This window comes from Neodiprion virginianus, chromosome 6 (assembly GCF_021901495.1).
Source record: "Neodiprion virginianus isolate iyNeoVirg1 chromosome 6, iyNeoVirg1.1, whole genome shotgun sequence".
In the NCBI taxonomy this organism is placed as follows: Eukaryota; Metazoa; Arthropoda; class Insecta; order Hymenoptera; family Diprionidae; genus Neodiprion; species Neodiprion virginianus.
Window position 1 is genome coordinate 661,021 of NC_060882.1, and position 16,664 is coordinate 677,684.

General features: G+C 43.8%; 2 protein-coding genes across 4 annotated transcripts in view; one reads left to right on the forward strand and one right to left on the reverse strand.

Annotated features, from left to right (window-relative positions):
* Positions 1-1,179, forward strand: part of LOC124306746 (myrosinase 1-like) — a 43,256-nt gene extending 42,077 nt beyond the window's left edge. The window contains exons 11-12 of the mRNA XM_046767705.1: positions 643-813; positions 1,110-1,179. The gene's annotated coding sequence lies outside the window, so the exon portion shown is untranslated. The remainder of the gene's footprint in view (positions 1-642; positions 814-1,109) is intronic.
* The window catches only part of LOC124306745 (protein O-mannosyl-transferase TMTC1-like), a 145,513-nt gene extending 136,849 nt beyond the window's left edge, over positions 1-8,664 (reverse strand). The window contains exons 1-2 of one of the 3 annotated variants that reach the window (XM_046767703.1): positions 8,229-8,664; positions 6,482-7,470 (exon numbers count right to left, since the gene is read on the reverse strand). In XM_046767703.1, coding sequence (XP_046623659.1) covers positions 6,482-6,795 — 314 coding nt within the window. In that variant the 5' untranslated portion in view covers positions 6,796-7,470; positions 8,229-8,664. Of the gene's footprint in view, positions 1-6,481 lie in introns of all 3 variants that reach the window. The other 2 variants (XM_046767702.1, XM_046767701.1) reach the window with 2 other exon arrangements.
* Between the last annotated feature and the right edge of the window lie 8,000 nt (positions 8,665-16,664).

The window sequence follows — 16,664 nt, forward strand, 5'->3', positions numbered from 1 at the left end:
TGTTTTGTCCTCCTCTCGCATCTTTTACGCCCGAGCAAAGTGCTCTGCGGGACTTTGGGATACGGCCGATATGCCGCGGTCGGTGTGTACTTGAAAGAATCGCGTGCGTGTTTAACTTGAGCTCGTGTAAAAATGTCGTAAAGAAATCTGTGCGGTCAGGGAACTAAATTCAACTGAATTATTACCCGGCTTCATGCTCGGCTTGGTAACTATTTCGTACAGAGTAGAAATTACAGATCGAAATTTTTATTGTTCTTACGGCTTCTCAGCCTTAATCGTGTTTGCTTTTCATCGTTGTGAAAGTTTTTCCCTTCCGTATTCGATCACGCAAATTTCTTGTTCAGCCACTTTCACACCGTAATAGAATGATCGTACGAACAGAAGCAAAATTCAACAATATGCTATCGCAAGTAATAAAAATGTAGGTATAACTGAATGAAATTGAAGAAAATAGGATTTGTTGACCCGCCGGTACATTTTGGGAAAGTTCGTCCGAGGAAAGAACGCGGGGACGGAGAGTTATACGGGAAGGTGGAGAGCGTTGGTGTAACCAGGTATGGCCAAACTTTCCTCCTCTCGCATGCGAGACACGCACGCACGTACGCACTCGAGAAATCAACTAACGGAAACATGTTCCCGCAGAGTCCTTTTTCCCGGAGCACGAGGAGTATAAGATGCGGACGTAAGGGAAGCGAGGTGAAGATTGGGGGAGGAGGAGAGAGAAAGAAAGTAGGAAGACGCAACCTACGCAGCATTCTCAAGGTGGACCCAACAACCCCTCGCAAACAAACCGCGAGCCTGAGAAATATGGAGGTACATAAATTGGAAATTGAATAAACCAGCCCACCGCTGCGTCGTTGTCTTCGTTCGAAATACGGAAAATGAGAGCCCCGCTCATTTCGTGACCGAGACGATGTTTCTCTCTGCCTAGGCGTTATTCGGTTTCGAGCGCGACCCTCTTTGTTTCGTTTTTTCAACCCTTGTTCATTGCTTTTTTACTCCATTTTCTTTTTCATTCTCTGGTGAAAATTACATTTGTTATGTGAAAGCTTTCACGTTAATTCTTTACCTTCGCCTACGCGTGTTATTATTCATACGTTTTCCTGCAGTTTGGTGGCAGCGGTGGGACGCATGACGGGTAGAAGAAAAAGGAACGGAATGCTGTTTGAATTTAATACGGAGCTTCTTGCTCCCTCCCCCGGCAGAAAATATGAAGTTATTCCGTCGTGGAAGGGACTGAGGGACTGGCTTTAGTGAGGGATCAAAGTCACGAAAAATAATACATATATTCAAGATGCGGTCGCGTGACTCTGCAGGGGAATACAAATACGAAATGTTTTCTCGTTTAAGATATAAAAAAAAAAAAGTAAAACATTTTTGCTGCCATTTTTTTCGTGAACTAATCGGAATAAACTTTGATTCGCAAGAGAGGAAGAATCGCGGCTACAGCGACAGGTGTGGGAACTTGACGATCTGTCAATCAACGCCTCAAGTTCACCCTCAGACTCTAGCTAATTACGTCAAGGTAATTAAGTAATTAACCGTACCTCGCCTCGTTGATAGAAGCGGTCGAAGAAGGAGCTAGTATGTCACGCGTATCGTCACGTAGTCGCAGAATATTCCTATCTGCTTACTCTGTGCGCTCGTTGGATTACCAAGTAGCAACTTCATCCAATTAGAGGCTTTGGTGAATTCTTTGGTCATGCGGATGAAATACAGCTTCTTCATCTTGAGTGAGTCGGATTTTATTGATTTTATCGACTAAGAGACCTCAATTTTTCGTCACTTGAGATGAAAATATGTCGGTCACCTTTGTGGTTCAGTAATTAAAGGTTTTTTCTTTCACTTTTCCCGCTTTAAATTGGTTCTTCTATTTTTTTTTTTTTTTCTTGTATTCTTCAATTTTTTTTTTCTTCCATCCAACCCCTCGATAATATCTCAACGTGTAATCTTAGCGACGTACACAGGCATAATTTTCTGCGTGAAAGTTGCGGCCGGGGTGTACTTATATTTCGTGCGAAAATTGATCGCGTGCTTGGAAAGCGCGCATTTGTGATAATAAGAAATCGCGTACGGGATTGCCCGTAATAAGCAGGAAAAAATCCCTTACGAACTTCACTTTCTAACAAATCATACTTACAATTAGCACAAAGCTAGGGTTATATCACATCGTGAGGTTTGTCTTTTGGGTACAAATTGATACAGTTCCGGGCTATGGAATTGTTCCAATAACCACGCACATCATACGCCACGTATACGTATGTATAAATTGCAAAGTATTTGATTCCTGGAAAACGTCGACCGATTGAAAACTGCAAATATCAATGAGTTTCTATAAATAGGAATACGGTGATGAAATTCCGTGAATAAAACTGGCGAGATGGGAGCGGAGCGGACGATGCTCGAAACATACATTTTTACCTTCGGTTTGTTGAAAAAAGTTTTTTCAACTCTCCGGCAAGCATCTCCGCTTTTGAATGCGAAGGTGTCGCGAACGTGACAAAGTCTGCAAAGTCCGGAGCGAGAGAGTGACTTCCGCGCTTCTTCTGGGGATCGGCCATTGGGCATTGTGCTCACGAGTCAGTCTAATAAAATATTGATTCGGCGAAAGAACTTGTCGATGGATGCAGCGCGAAACGCCGACTCTCTGACGCCGGGACCTGAATAAAATCCCGGATCCGGAGAACCTACCGGCAATCCGGCGATTCGGGGCGTGCATCCGGTGCCATTTCTCTACGTCCGCCTCCGGCTGAAGTCGGCTGTGTATTATACACCTCTGCATACCTTTTGTGGCCACGGTTTGATTTCTCGCCTTGCTCTTGGAACGCTGCACCCTCGACGCATCTCTTTTGTTGAACTAATGCGACTCGAAGAAAAGGGGAGGTGGGTGCGTCAAACCTAAGAGCTTTCGAAAGGTGCGACAATGTTCTCTAGGCTCGAAGCTTGAAAGGAGCTGAAGCCGAGCCGCTTAAATGAAATGAAGATTCGTGTTTCACCTTGACGCTACGACCCGGCATAAATTAAACTTTGTTCATTTCTGTAAATATTCCAAAGTCATATTATATTAGTCTCGGACCCTGTTTTCGAGTACGCATGAAATGGTAACAATTTTAATTGTAATTTGCCGAGTCACTTCTTGCAAAATAATTAGCCTACCTCTCTCAGTCTCTCTACCCACAGTTTTTTACCGCGTTTATAATTCCGTTGCGAAGAAACCCGCGACCCTGACTCGTCCCGGGTCGCCCAATCTTTTCCTAAATTTACCGAGGTGGTTAGGCACCCTTGGCGGCACTGGAAAGAACGATTACCCGGAGAGTCAGGAGATATACATGTACCGTATTCCCTGAAATATCGTGGATTTAAACGTGGAAGACTGCGGAGACGAGAAAATACCACTTGCAATTTTATCCTTGTTGAAGATTTTTTATCCACGATATCTGCGTATCAGAAGCGGCGTGTAAGCGTACGTTTCGAAAAAATTGTATCCAGTGCTCGGAGAACGTCTTTGTCTGGCAAAAAGCGGGCCTCCATTAATAAGACAGCGGGTAGAAACGATTCGCGTCAATTCTCAGAGGACCGTTTTGTCTTCTCGAATCTCCGAGGATTTAGCGAGCTTGGAACTCGGTGCTGCCGGGTTTCTAAAATGCCAGAACTTTCCGCATGTAGTCTGTATGTATACGTAAACCGTACGAACATATCGATATTCCAACGACTACGAAACGCCGGGTACTAAACGGAAGTAGGTGTATGTCTTAAAGAAAACTGAGGGAAGAAAGATGAGAAGAGATGCTAGGGAGGGGGTTACGGGGAAACCAAGCAAAGAGCGATGGTCTTCGCTGACTGGCTTACATCCACCGCGGGTCCGGATATACGTATAGGTAGAAAAAGAGAGGGGCCTCAGGTTAATAACGAGAGTGCTTCCTCTCGCAAAATCCTGACCTACTACAAACCACCATCCCCCTAATATTATGCCACTGAAACTGCACAACTTTCCCGAGCTGAACTTCAATGCGATTCTAGCATCCGGCTTAGGCTTTGGTTTCCCTTTTTTGTGGAGCCAAAACGCACATTTTGATAGAGGTTCAGGATATTACACCTGCGTATTCTGAGGAACAGGCGGCAAAGTAAGGAGATTTCTTCTCTGAAACCGCGGCGCAGGCAGTGGTATGAACTCACGGGAAATTTTTTGCAATAATATCATCAATCAGGTATTCAGAATTACGGATGACAAATGCAACTCTTACTATAATACCATAACCTCGAAGATTTCTAAGGCTGCACGGTCAGAGTTCAACCTCAAAATTTTCCAATTCAAAATGCTACGTTCAAAGAAGAAAAAAATACTCATCATCCGATTACGTTAAAACTTTGGTTGAAAAATTTTGTTGAGGCACTAGTTACCGAAAATGAACGAGTTCATTTCAAAAAATACGTCTGGTATCAATTTAGACAATAAATTCTTCACCACCGACTCCAAAATACTGTGGAAATTATCCTCTATGCAATTTGAGCCAATTATTAAACTTGCCAATCGAAGCGTCTCACTTTCCAGAAAAAATACGCAACGAAGAACGCAGGCTCCATCTATCTGCAAAACCGAAAAAGACCGAAGCGGTACGGAGTACATTGTTGGATCCCAGCACGTAAGAATGCGCATGATCCTCGCGACTTCCGTTTTGGAATTCGTAATCCAAAGGGCATCCCTGCGGGTCGACATCCGTTCGGAAGATATTTCGTATGAAAATTCGAGTCGTGTGGAGCTATGCGTCACGTCGTGAAGTTCGAATGAACGGATACTCATCTTCGGGGTCACACTACACGAGACTTATTGTCACAGGCATATAGCTCGCGGGGTTGAATGTCTTGGGGGGATTTTTGCTGGCCTGAGCTTTCCGAAACGGGCCGCTGGCTGATGTGCCAAACATGAAAGAACCCGAACGATATTTTGGCTGCCGTAATGAGTGGTAGTAGGAACGATAAACAAGCCGTACGTCCCGTTTATGTCTAGTTTCTGTTCAACTTGGCGGATGAAACGGAGCTTCGTCTATTCGTTGACAATGCGCGAGCGGACGTGGCACGCAGTGCCTACTTATACCGAGGCATTGTATGACGCACGTCGTGTTACACCAACCGGAAGAAATGTCGAGGAGCAGATCGGCGAAAGGGAAGAAGAGATACGACGCTATTGTGTATCAGGCCGGAAGTTTCGGGGCGTCTCCAATTCAGCCGCAAGTCACGCTTCTGCTCAGGCCAATTTCTGCGAAACACTCGGTACAGTGGCTGCAGTGATTCCGATTATTTTCAGCTGGAACGAGTTTGAGCTGCACGGTAAACCAGACGCTCAAGGCACGTCTACGGTTTTTCTACGCGATATTTTTCGGACATATTCGAATGACCGAAACTCCCGTCCTCTTACTCCTCCCCCTTCTCCTCCTTTGTCATAATACGCCCGAAGCTCATAAGTCTGAACCTAGCAGCGCGCTTCTGAGATGAAAGCGACGCGACATTTTCCTCCGAGTCTCTGACGTCCTGATCCCGTTGAACTTTGAGATCAGCCGATCAAGCTCGGACCAACGAAGAGAAAACTTTGAGGGCTCTCAGTGTCCTGACGAGAAAGAAGAGAAAAAGAAATTACACGGACATATCTGGACTAATCTGGGTGTTTTGCTCGAGGGGGAAATATTTGGAAAGCACGTGAAACGGTTCGTAAAAATGATACCGGGGATTGAGAACAGCTTCGGCTCACCGGTGTGAAAAGCGCAAATGCCAATTACTCATCAAAGCAAAACGATCTTGATCAGCGAGCTTACCTTGCCAAACGAGCTTTATCTAATGCTGCTAATAAAAAGGCGCATGTCGCTTGACAGAGACTTTTGATCCACAAAGTAAACGCGCAAACAGTCTTTCTTTCCGTAGTAAACTCAACTAGGTGGAAAAGATCACGATGCCGGGGATCAAAAGAGGCCGAGAAGAAAGAGAGGAAAATGAGGAGTAAAAAAAGACCCCGCTGAGTAAAAAAGAAGCAAAAGAAGGAGGAAAGTCGGCTTAAGCCCAAGAGGGAACGGAATACCTCCTCCGATAGAAGAACAGTTTTGTAAAAGTGACCAGGATAATTTAACCCGCCACTTTCACACCCCGCTCTGCGCCTCGCACCGGGCACTCGTACCTGTTCAAACAAACTTACGACTATGTCACAGCCCTGTCAGTTTGCACACAAAGTCGTGATTCTCGAGGTTCTCTCTCATTCTCTGCCGCTGAGGAGGACTCGAAACCCTGATAAATAGGATTAATTAAAAACCAAGCCCAATATACTCGACGACGCAAGACCGCTTCAACGTTAATTGAGTGCTTTCCCTCTAAGAAGAGATGCGCTGCAAGAACAAAGGTGTGATCTTAAACCGCGGAGGATAACGTCTCTGTGAAACTCGGGAAAAATCGCCACCTGGCAATACAAAAAAGACTTCTCGTCCCGTCGACTTACCGGAAGGTCAAAGTGGTCAGAGGTCGGTAGCTCTTGTGGCTGTTCGGATCCTGCATCGGGGTGCCCCAGAAGTCGTCCCTCAGGATGTTGGCGACCGAGCTTGAGGCCAGCACGTCCTTGTTCCTGACGATCGCCGGTATGTCGTCGTGCACGAAGTCGCCGCCAAGCGCGTTCAGGTAGCACCCTGTCGCCACCAGAGCGACCGCGACGTAAACGCACCATCCGGGTGGCTCGGCGCTCTCGGGGTCGCCGCAAGAGGAGCGTGCCGACCTCTTCACCTGGAGGCAGCAGCACCCGTTGTTTCTGCGTCTCATCTTTCGCTCTACCGCGCGACACTCGGTTGCTCGCCGCGTTCGCCGAACACGACACTGAAACGGCAAACCGGAGAACCGTTCATGCTTCTCACGGCGCGATATTCCGCACGGTTTTCGTACGTGGGGTGGATTTTTCACCCTCGTGAATTGAACGGTAACCTTTGGACGTCGATTGGAGTCTTGATGAGAACTTGACCGTAATATTCGCACGGCGGTTCGACGGTGTCGGTTCGTTTGAATATCCCTTATCACCCCCGAGGTTTCAAACTCGTTTCATTTATACTCACGAATTAAAGACGCCGACTGTAATTAACGGTTCGATTTACTTTACAACCCTTGCCGCGGTGTCGGCTCGAATGTTCTGTGATTTCCACTATTTTACTTTTAATTATTACTTCTCGATTGTACACCCCGATACGTGTGTATCCTCTGATCCTTCAATACCCCAACGGGAAAGCCGCGTGTACCAAGCACTTCCGAACTTAATTGAATTCGTTTCTTTTATTTCTCACACCCGCGGATCGATTCCCGCCCGATGAAACGAACCGGTTTGGCGTGTGTACCCGGGTTAGGATTCATATCGCACATATCAATCTTCTCACTTTTTAATTAAACACCATCCCTGATGCACGTTGATTGAACCTAGTGAGTGGTTAGGATGCGCCGCCCGGATCCCTTAGAGGAAAAAGCGTGATCCTTTTAAGGTTTTTCTTTTTTTTAAACGAAATATACGTACGTGTACTTCGCTTTACATATCCAACCGTAAATCCTCTATCTTTCCTTCCCAACGACGGTATTCAACGACACCGAAAGCTTTACATTCTTGTGGCGTATTTAATCGATTCGGAGAGCTGTTTCGAAATTTGATTATCGCTTTACGTCAAGAAGTTTGAGGAAAAATAAAACTTCTGCATAACGGACGAACTGATCGTAGCTGCGGGTGGCTCATCAATTGTGCAACCCCCGTATCTAAACGCTGAGCGTGCTGATTGAAAATTAAGATGCATTTGAACCTAGGCCGAGAATAAACGCGCGAAACCGTAAATCAGAAACCGGTCGCCCGACTACCCGGGATGGCGTAAGCTGCAGCATGACCTACATTAAGAACGGAACTTCCAGGGGGTGAAAAGCGTCTACAGTTTAACTCACTCGGGTCATAAGTCTGCCGCATATAATAGAAGAGCCTGAGAATTGGTGTACCGATTTATTTAACGAGCCGAAAAAAAGACGTTTTCGGAAAAATTTTCAACTACTCTTCTTCAATAATATGCAAACAAATTTCGGGCAGGATGAAAAGAAAAACAAATTTTTATGAAAAAGTATCGACCAACTTTACAGCCGGAATTAGCTAGAACGATTCTAATCACAGTTGTGCTATACCTGTACGGTTCAAAACTTAAATTACATATTTTCTTTTTATACATATATTATACCTGGTCTGTTTTAAAATATTTTACTCGTATATCATGCGGCAAATATTTTACACAGATTAAACGCAGGTTGGTATGATTATAAAAAAATTAGTAATCACACGTTGTAGTTGTATTTTTCATTTATTTTGTCATTATTTCAATCGCGTCACAAACTTAAGTTCACTCCGGTTGACCGAGCGATTCCACAGCCATACCGATCGGCCGCACCATATACAGATGGGGATGAATTTATCTCATGTTCTCCTCTTACCGCGCGGTTTCTTTCAACGAGAATAATTCCTCATTCCGAGCTCCACCGGTTCCAATTTCGCACCATTTGCGCGTACGAAAAGTGGACAACCAAAATAAACAAACAAATAAAATCCAACCAGCGTCACTGCAGCCAAAAAATCGCACCAAGGGGGTTCGCGGTCTTACAGCAGGGCGTCGGGACGCCAGTTAACGCGAGACTAGAGGCCGACGGCATCCGCCCGGTTATATACCCGGCGTATTGTGACCCTCACCCCCTGCGGGCGCACGCGCATCTTCTTCGTCGGCGAGGGCGCCTCGCGCTCCTCCGCAGCGTTCGCCGTTCAACGTGCCTTCCTAATGTCCCGGGCTCTTGTAGGTGCATGGCACCCATATCGGCATTCCAATGTTTACATTTGTTTTTCTCTCCGCGGAAATTGCACCCCCGGCCTTAAAGAGGGTATGGCGGTGAACGGGATGGCGGAGAAGGGAGACAGGGGGTAATTGAAGATCGGCGATTAATGTCTTATACGATAGTTTCCTCCCTGAATAGCGAAACTCGGTTTAGGTGCACGTAAAAATCGCGTGGAAATTGATCGGCAGAGGTGAATCGCTTCGAGAGGCACACAATTGAAGCCGTACTCTCGGAAGGAATTTACGCTTGGATGGAGAAAACAAATTGAAAGAACAAGCACCCAAATCGACGTCGTTTCCGTTATTTGCGAATATGAGAATTTTTTACAAGCGTCTTTATTTTTACAGATGAATATCAACTGGTTCTACTCAAATTCTGATCGGTTGTAATTCGAATGAAGCCAAACCAAGGGAGCAAATCTCATTTGATTCGATCTATCCGTTTCTAAGGTATTTTCAGACGAGAATAAATGTGCATTTTCGCAAACAATTGGGGAGCGACTCTTTAAGATAGTTTGCTTTAAATATCCAGATTTATGAATTCATGAAAATTTCACCGATTGATTGAAACGAAGCGGGTAATAAAAAATTCATGATCCTTGAGACGCTCACTTAAAATTCATTTTCCAGGCCTGGAAACACGGACATCCGGCGAAAGCTTGACTTTTGACTTTCGTAGTGAGATTATCACAAGTTCCGCGCTTTTCTGAATACGGATAAGCGGGAAGTTGAATAGAAAAAGGGACGAATAAATGGGCTGCTGACCGCTGCTGGGACGTGGAATTTTTCGAGAACAAGTCCGATCCGTTCACGTAGCATTTGCGTCATAAACCGTGGCTTACAAGCGAAAGGCGGATTCGACCGCGTCGTAGACGCGATCCTGGCCTGGACCGACTAAGAAGCGAAAGACGCGAGCTAGGGGTGGAGGTGCGGGTTGGGTCAGACCCGCGTGCTCGATAAAATGGGTCGAGCACTACTATTTTGGTGCTTAGTCAGCAGCGATTGCGGCAGTAGGTCATGTCCGTCGGGTTCGGACGGTTCGTCGTCCCTTAGACTGTCTGAACGACCGATGAAACGTCTTTGTTCTCAACAAAGTTGCGTTCCGAAATGTCACCATTTTTTTTATTACATGCGGCTAATCTTTCATTTTCAAAATAATTGTCCACCAAAATTAAATTTTTTTCTAACCGTGCAGAGGTTCGTTGTTTTCAATGGTTCGTTCCAAAGCACCTATTTATAGCAATGATGTCTAAAGGTTGAATCTCATGCACAAGTCAACCGTGTAATTTATCTGAATATATTGTCACCTGTAAATTTGTAATGAAAAGAGAAAAAAAAAAAACCTGTGAAACCGTAATGGAAACCAGTTTCAGAAAGTCTGAAACTGAATTACTTGTATTCGTGTCCGATGAATTTTTCAATATCCTGCAAAATTGGGGTATTTCGGAAAATGATAAGAAGGTTACTAACCTTGGATCAACTCTTTTCACCGCAATAACTGAAACCGGTTGCTTTTTTAAGGAGAACAATTTCACGAGCGAATGAAAATCGCTCTCGATCAACGAGTAAGAAAAATGCAACAGTTATAAAAGTTTCTACAATGTTCTTCTCTACAATTCGCATGCAGCAAAGCTGCCGCATATCTCGAGTTGATACCGAGCGCGGTAGAGTAGATAACTTTTAACGAGTGCGCTTTCGAGCAGTAGCTACAAGCCCTATAAATGAGAGCAGTAAAGCAAGGTTTAACACCTGTATTATTTATTCGCCCGAGGAAACTGCGGAGGTCCCAAAACAGCGAAGATCAACCCGCCGCACTACGGAATAATACATGCGCCTCCACACGCCGGCAAGACGAGGGGGTAAAATTAACAACTCTAACCTCTCCCTTCCCTATTTATTTCCCTCGAACTCCGTTTCCCGGTTCCGCGGCTATTTGCATCCACGCGGTGTCTGAAGAACGAAAAAGCTTACACGGTACAAAAAGCGGGAGCACATAGTCGCGCCACTTTCTCCGCGATTTCCGTCTTTTCCGCGAGTAGCCGATGATTAAATAGAAATATAGCAGCCCCCGAGTCCCGGACCCTCGCCTGATAAATTCACCGTTTCTCCTCATTGCCAGGATTGACTCGCCGCCTGGTCACCGCGAGGCGCAATCTTGGATCAGAGGCTTTGGACACTTTGGCGCGTCGTTATAGCGCCGACCGGAAGAAGGGGGGATGCGAAAACTGGGAACCGGGAAATGGCTAGAGCAAACGGAAACGGGGCGGGGAATGCCGGCTAAGCCAGATTAGGAACACTCTTACCCCGTCTTACCGCATTACCTCCGAAGACTGGAGGGGTGGCTGTGTTCACCGGGGGCGGGGGGGCGGGGCTGGATCCTGAGCGACGAGAATCTGCTGGAAAATTATTGTGAGATTCAGGGGACGTGCAGGCACGATTTCTTCCCGATATTGGTGAGCGGACTTATACATAATGTACCCCGTAAGCCTCGGGAATTCTTAAATCTGACAACTCAAGGATTACGAGGGGAACGCGCTTTATCCGCTACGGTGTTATTCGAAAGGTAAATTCGGCTTAGACATGGTTCAAAATAATCATTTTTAGATGAAATATTTCTATAGGAGCTCACTTTCTTCTTTTTCAACTCTGTTTAGTAGTGTCTCACGTATTTCAGTATGTGGGAAACATTTTTCTTTTTTTTTTTGTTTTTTTTTGTTTGGGCGGGAAGAAGAATTGAATTGAAGACTTTGGTTCTTGAATTTTTTGCCCTTGCTGAGCGTCTGGAATTATTTTTGTAACCCATTAAGCATCAAATTTTTGGATAATTTTATCAAGTCAAAACCACTTCACGTTGATAATCAATGATCAGAAATATAGCTATTCACTATGGCACAGAACTCTGATAAATCAGTTGTCGGCAAAGAATTTGTCCACGAGTGTTTTCTGAATCGATAATTATAAAACTTTCCGAAAAAACTAGCAGCGCGCTCATCGTCTGTTTTGAGAATGCTACAAAACTGAGAATCCCATTCGGTGAATTCCCCAAAGATTGAAACCTCATAACGGGAGTTCGAAAAACTTCGGCCCTGAACTGAAGCGAAGGGTCGTGAAAAAGGCGGTAAATTTTACGGCAGTTTTATCACAAATGTAACTCCAATATGGCCGAACTTCATACGTATCATAAGTAAGAAAATTCACAGAGGTGGATCTTGGGTTCTCTTCGAAATACCTATGAGCATAAATTTCGGTAAATGCAATTTGCGATTCTTTTTCAACCGTACCGCGGGCCCGGATTTCATGCTTAAATTTTCGCCACAGAACATTCTCGAGATTAACCGTAGGAGACAAAGTTTGTACGAGGGTTGAGCAGCTCGCAGAGATCAGGGGGCAGTTTTCTATAACGTCGTTTATTGCGGCATCAAATCCAAGCATGATAAATCCTACAATATGCGGGGTAAGTCTGGGGCGTCGGGACGCTCGGCCAGTCTGCTATCCGCACATACAACGTACCTTATACCCACATGCATACACACATTCATACCGAGATGCTTTATTGCAGCGTTGAATATTTACCCGACATGAGAGGTGTGGGGACGTATTTTTCATGTATTTATTTTTATTAACACGACGTAACGTCGGACTTCGACTGAACCCAGAAATACGGTCGTATAGCCCATAATATCAATGCCGCAGTGTAAATGTTCCACATTCAGTTCTCCCACCCGCGGTTCCTAAGTCCTCGTCGTTATCAATCATTCGAATAATACAACCATGCCAAGAAACCGTCGGTTGGATCATATTTCACCAAACTTTATATCCATTTATATATGTACGTTCATACGTATGCGTGTATGTATACGTCGGTGCATCGCTATTTTGATCACGTTATGCTTGGAAGGACGGAACGAGACTTACTGCTCAAGGTCTTTTTAACCCTAATCGGTGAATTTCACCCCGGACATTCTTCAAATTCCTCGTAGAAACCTTTAGTCGTGGAAATGGGCCTCGTCACGCCATTCTTCATGCGCAATAAAGTCCTTTTTCGACATATTTAGCACTTTCTTTAACTTTGCCGATGTTTTACAATATTTAAACAATCAATTTTGGCTGGAAAAACTGAGAGAACTTTTTCAGCGATCCTTAAACAATACCTGGATATTTTTTTTTTTAGATTTTTAGAACTCATTTTTGACGCAAAAAATCATTACGATTCTACTAAGGTGTGACCGATTAGGGTTGAAAGCGGATGCTAGGATGTTACAACAAAAATAATGAAAGAAGTGATTCCGTTGATGATACACGGAATTGTTATAACGTCATCCCAAGCACTTGTATACTCTCATAATCATTTGAATATTGCGTTTAAATATTGTTCACCAAGTGTTTCTTGCTTTTCTTGCTTTCCTGTACAACACTAACCTGCAGGCTCGAAATTGCCAAAGTTCAATTGTGGACCATTAACCCGGACACATTTAGCGAAATAAATGACTTTCTGTACTTCTCATCCCCATCATTTCGGGTGATTGCTAAAAAATCTTAGGATTCAGATTAATTAACAGACACTGATTCCAATTCGAGTAGCGAACTTGTTTGATGCTAATTGCAGTTGAAAAAATACTTCTTATTCTATTTTGAAAATTGTAAAATTGTGGCAGCATTTCGGGAACATGGTACGGGAATTTGAGAATGCATATTTAAAGCCGGAATAATATTCTCTTTGCAATTAATTCAGTGACCGCGCATGCAAAGACTTCTCGTAACTGGTAGGCTGTTCAACATGTCGGTGTGTTTGGCAAGTCGAAACGGCCTGAAAAGACCGCCGACGAATCTAGCCAAACTTTTTCAATTTCCGTCGTTCATACACGTGTATTTATATACACAACGAGTTTAAGGAAAGTTTACGCCTTGTCAGACTGGGAATACAGCGATTCAACCCAGCGCCGTAATTATTTTTTGTGAGAAAAAGAAGAATATTTTTTTACATCGACGATATGCGAATAGAAAGGGAGACGGAATAATTATTGCAGTGAGGAGAAATTGCGAATTCTGAAGAAGCTTCTGCAAGTGTTTATGAGAGATTTCAATGGCGGATAATCCAGTTGCGAGTAAGCTAGTGCTTTGAATTTTATAGTGCTTTTGGTTGAAACTTTTCGAGTGGCTTGAAACGGTGGATTAGCCTGCTGCTGTTCAAGTTTTCTCCTCGTGTATGAATTAAGGTGGAGAAACGGAGGAAGAGGATGTACCAATGGCTTCTGGATAAACCCGAGTGATTCGCACTCTTCAAACTAGCTTCCCTATTATACCCCGGACTGAGAAACGGCCGGTTTTTGCGCTGTGAGGACCAACCGACGCTCCGTAAAAAGCTCCTTCCTTACACTCTGTTTCCGCACTCCAGACCGGCACAGCTTTTACATATTTCAACTCAGAAGACTCAGAAAGTACCATTGAAAGAAAAACCAAACAGCCGATCCAAAGATGCAACGAAATTTTTCCAGCTTTCCGCTGTGACTTATGAAATCTCAAGTATGGGCAAGTCAGATAATGAAATCCGTTAAATGATGTGCAAACTAGATTTAAATCCCCTTTTTTTATTTTGGGCAAATTTGTTGATTGCTTTAAATCTCAGTCACTAAAAATATAAATTTGATGGTGAGATAATTTCATCTTATATAAACATGCATGTAATTGTCTCTGGTTCAATTCGTAAGTTTTTTTTAACTAATTTTGCTATCGTTACAGAGTACGTAGTCTAAATTTTTCATTCGTACTAAATATCGAATTAATGGAAAGAAGTATGGATTTACAAAACTTCGACAAGTGTGGAATGAGAGAACTATCAATTTTCGTGCTCGTCGGCGAGTGGCTGTTTGCCGAGTGTCCAGCGGTTCTCTTACCTCTGCTTCTCATTCGCACCTAGCGGATGACCTGGTTTGAACAAAATAAAAAATAATAAAACATTAAAGGAATAAAAGTTGTACGATTGTCGGAAAAACGGTGAATGAGATACTGGATCAATACGTTGATCAAAGAGGAACAAGAGGAACAGCGATGGAGAAACAGACAAGGAAAATAAATAAAAAATTCAAGTGGAATCGGGAAAAAACAAATGAAAAATAAACCGGTTCCAAATGAACAGAGTGAAAAAAAAATTGAAACGAATTTTAAAAAGTATGAACCAAATCGTATCTACGGCGCAACCTTGTCACAGGCTCTTACGTAACGTACGGGGTTTAAATATTATCCGGTAGACGCCAAAATAATCGCATCACCGTCGCATCCACAAACGCAATCCTTCGATCTACCTAAATGACCGTCTGTCGTTTTCATTTTCCACAAAATTCGCTGTAGTGAGACACAAACTTTGACAATAAATGAACCATTTCGTCGTTCATTTATTCCGTGAGGTGAAACTCGAAGTCTCCAGTGTGATTTTCACGTCGTTGCAACAGAAGAAAAGAAATAAAAAATGAAGAACGATTTCCAATTTTTTCAAAACCACAAAAGACGACATTAGATGGCGAAAGCTGCCGCTCTAGAATAGAAAAAAACCTAAGAAAAAACGAGTAATGTTTAATTCTCACGCTAGTAGGTACAAGAGACAATTCCTCGGGGAAGATAAGGAAGAAGGTTGTTTACCATAAGCCTGGCAGTTGAGGTGAAGGAAATTCCGAAGAGAAGCTGGCACGGAAAATGGAATTAGCTGAATATAAAGCCGAACGGATATATTGCGGCTGCATTTCGCTCCGCCGCGACAGTGACATTGGTTTCCACTTTACAAGAAGCCTCCTCGCCCCTTCGCCACCCGGCATTTTATGCGGCAATGCACTCGCTCAAACTTTTCCGGGCTATTGCATCTCACCACGTCCCAGTTTGGCCCTCGGCCGACGCTCATCCCGGGTCTCTCTATCCCCTCGACGCGCTTGGAGAGGAGGATCCAGCCTCTGGACCACCATGGCGGGCGCTCCCGGTACTTGGAAAACTTCACGAGGATAGGGAACATTCGGTAATTGCTAAAGTTTATGCCTTAAATTCACCATCTCTTTGGCCACGAATTCCACCGTTAAATTGCTCCGACCCGATCTCCGCGTGCCTCACTGCCACCGATGGAACTTCCCTCCTCGTCATGTCGAGGTACTTGTTATATTCACAGATTTTTCGGGTGGTTGGAATGGCCGATTGATGGAAGGACCAAAATATCGAATTTTCAATCACGCCGAAATGTAATTCTTCGAATCATTAAAATGTTTAAAGTCCGGGTACAAAATATTGAAAATATAGGAAGTCAAAGTACAGAAAGGTCATAATATACAACGAAAGAATCTAAAATCTGTATACGATTTGGTATCATCGAGACGAATTTTTACGGTCTTGTATTCAAGCATTCTATATTCTAACCTTTACATTTTTTTACTCCACTATATTTTAACTTTCTATACTTTTAAATTCTATAAATTAGATTTTCCATTTCCGATGTTTCATTTCGGTCATTTTCGTCCGTCGTTATTCCAAATTTTTGGGCACAACCTTTAACCCTCGAAATACGTACGTCTGCATCGAGTTGGAAATCAATGGTGAATCCGCGGGGAAAACTCCTCGTTAACGTGACTGAAGTTGCCGATCAAAATCTCGGGACTTTACTTGTTCCTTTTCGCGGTGCTGAGTTGGCCAACTTTTTTTTCCCAACTCCTTTTTCTTCTTCTTCGTCTACTTTCTCTTCTTCTTTTTACCATCCTCAAGTTCTTTTTCTTTCTTTCAGCTTCCCTATTTAGTCCGTCTTCGAGGATTCATTTTGCT